Raw genomic sequence first — 1,685 nt, forward strand, 5'->3', positions numbered from 1 at the left:
TTAAAATTGTCTTGAAAGTCGTAAAACTAAGTTGTAAGAATGCTGGATAACAATTTGCTCTTAGGGTGATTAATGTTTGTGAATTCTACCCAAAGTGTGTTTGTGTCTGTGCAGGTGCGACTCAGCCAGCTAATGAGGCAACGGGAATGCCTGCTGAGGGAAAGCGAAGCAACAGTGGCGAGAAGGGAAACCATCGTCTTGCGCAAGGAGGCCATGATGAGGAACTCCCTCAAACAGGCTACACAGGGTGACCTGAGCCTCTCTATACAGGGCCTACAGCGCAAGATCCGGGAAGCACACAAGGTAAAAGAGGCTGACGGAACATTAATTCCGTCAGAAATCTCGTTGCTTGGAGCAGGTTGAGCATTTATCTTACATGCAGGATTTGTCTTCAGCAAGTGGTAGAGTATGAGCAGGTGATTGAGGAGCTACAAAAACAGAAGGAGAGTTTGAGAGACAGGATCGCGCAGAGGAAGACTCATCTCACAGAACTGTGCAGCACCAGTTACATCCTCGACTCTGACTTTGTTAATCTTCAGGATACCAAAGAAAGGGTAAGGGTCACAGACTGTGAATGTGAATATGTGATTGTACTTTAAAATTGTTATTCTTCTGAATTGCACTGGGTTGCATGTACAGTGAGGGTGTGATCCACTTTTCATTGGCTTCTAATCCGATGCACTCTTCATTGTTAAAGGAACAATGATACCCGGTATGTGTCAATACAAATGTCTAATGGGAAGTGAAACTGTTACCATTGCACAACTTAATGAAGGTGTGGTGAGAATGTTTAACTTGGTTTTTTTTGGGTCACGTACACAGAACTTGCTCATCACAGTTTCCACTCTTGGAAAATACTCACACTTATCCGACCTATCAGGAATAAAATATAACTACTCATTGTTTGATTAATATGTCATTACTCTGTCATTATCGCTCCCTCTCTCTAGAACCTAGGACACCTAGTGGCTCTGCAGAGTCGGGCCAAGAGGTTGCGTACAGTGTGTGAAGGCAGCTATCGAGCACTGTCCACCCCCGAATCCGTGGAAGCCGCCCTGCAGAGGCAGACGGACCGCTTGCATGCCATCAGCACCATCTTGCACCGCGTATGTGAGGAGTTCCCCCAACATCAGGGGGCGCTCCGCAGGCTGTCACGAGCGCTGTCTGAACATGCACAGGCTGTGGAATAGGAAACATCCCAAAGTCAGGAAAAGATGACGTGACAGTGCGCGCTGGAAGGACAATGCACAGGAATGACATGTGAGTGAAAAAAGGGAAAGCTTAGATAAGTAACAGCCAGGGAAGGATGACAACTTGTTCACATTGATGTGTGGTTTCGTTGATGCATTGAAATGTTGTTTGTGAAAAAAATTTAAGAAATAAAAGGTAATGAAGTTTCTAATCTCAAACTTAATTATGTGGCCCACTGAATTGTGTTAAAGTTGACCCCAAGGGCTTTTTAGACTGGCACATTTAAATTCCGGATCTCCAAAAAGCCAGTTACAAAATACCTGAAAAGCAAAAAGATGTTTTTTGTTGTATTAACTAATTATTGTGGAAAGTAAAAATCACAGTACTTTGGTGATCATTAAAATATGTCCTGAATTTACAAATTGATGACGATTCATCTGATAATCCATGACACACTGCTCTGCCCTACATGAGCTGCCTTTATAGGTTCAAAG

At 43.4% G+C, this 1,685-nt stretch overlaps 1 protein-coding gene across 1 annotated transcript in view; it reads left to right on the top strand.

Annotated features, from left to right (window-relative positions):
* ccdc40 (coiled-coil domain 40 molecular ruler complex subunit) overlaps nucleotides 1-1,397 on the top strand; it is a 15,219-nt gene extending 13,822 nt beyond the window's left edge. The window contains exons 15-17 of the mRNA XM_013911922.1: nucleotides 115-303; nucleotides 396-554; nucleotides 951-1,397. Of these exons, the coding sequence (XP_013767376.1) occupies nucleotides 115-303; nucleotides 396-554; nucleotides 951-1,190 (588 nt within the window). The 3' untranslated portion in view covers nucleotides 1,191-1,397. The remainder of the gene's footprint in view (nucleotides 1-114; nucleotides 304-395; nucleotides 555-950) is intronic.
* Nucleotides 1,398-1,685: the final 288 nt, after the last annotated feature.

The sequence above is a fragment of the Pundamilia nyererei genome, unplaced genomic scaffold (assembly GCF_000239375.1).
Source record: "Pundamilia nyererei isolate P.nyererei 1_Seehausen unplaced genomic scaffold, PunNye1.0 scaffold00075, whole genome shotgun sequence".
Classification (NCBI taxonomy): Eukaryota; Metazoa; Chordata; class Actinopteri; order Cichliformes; family Cichlidae; genus Pundamilia; species Pundamilia nyererei.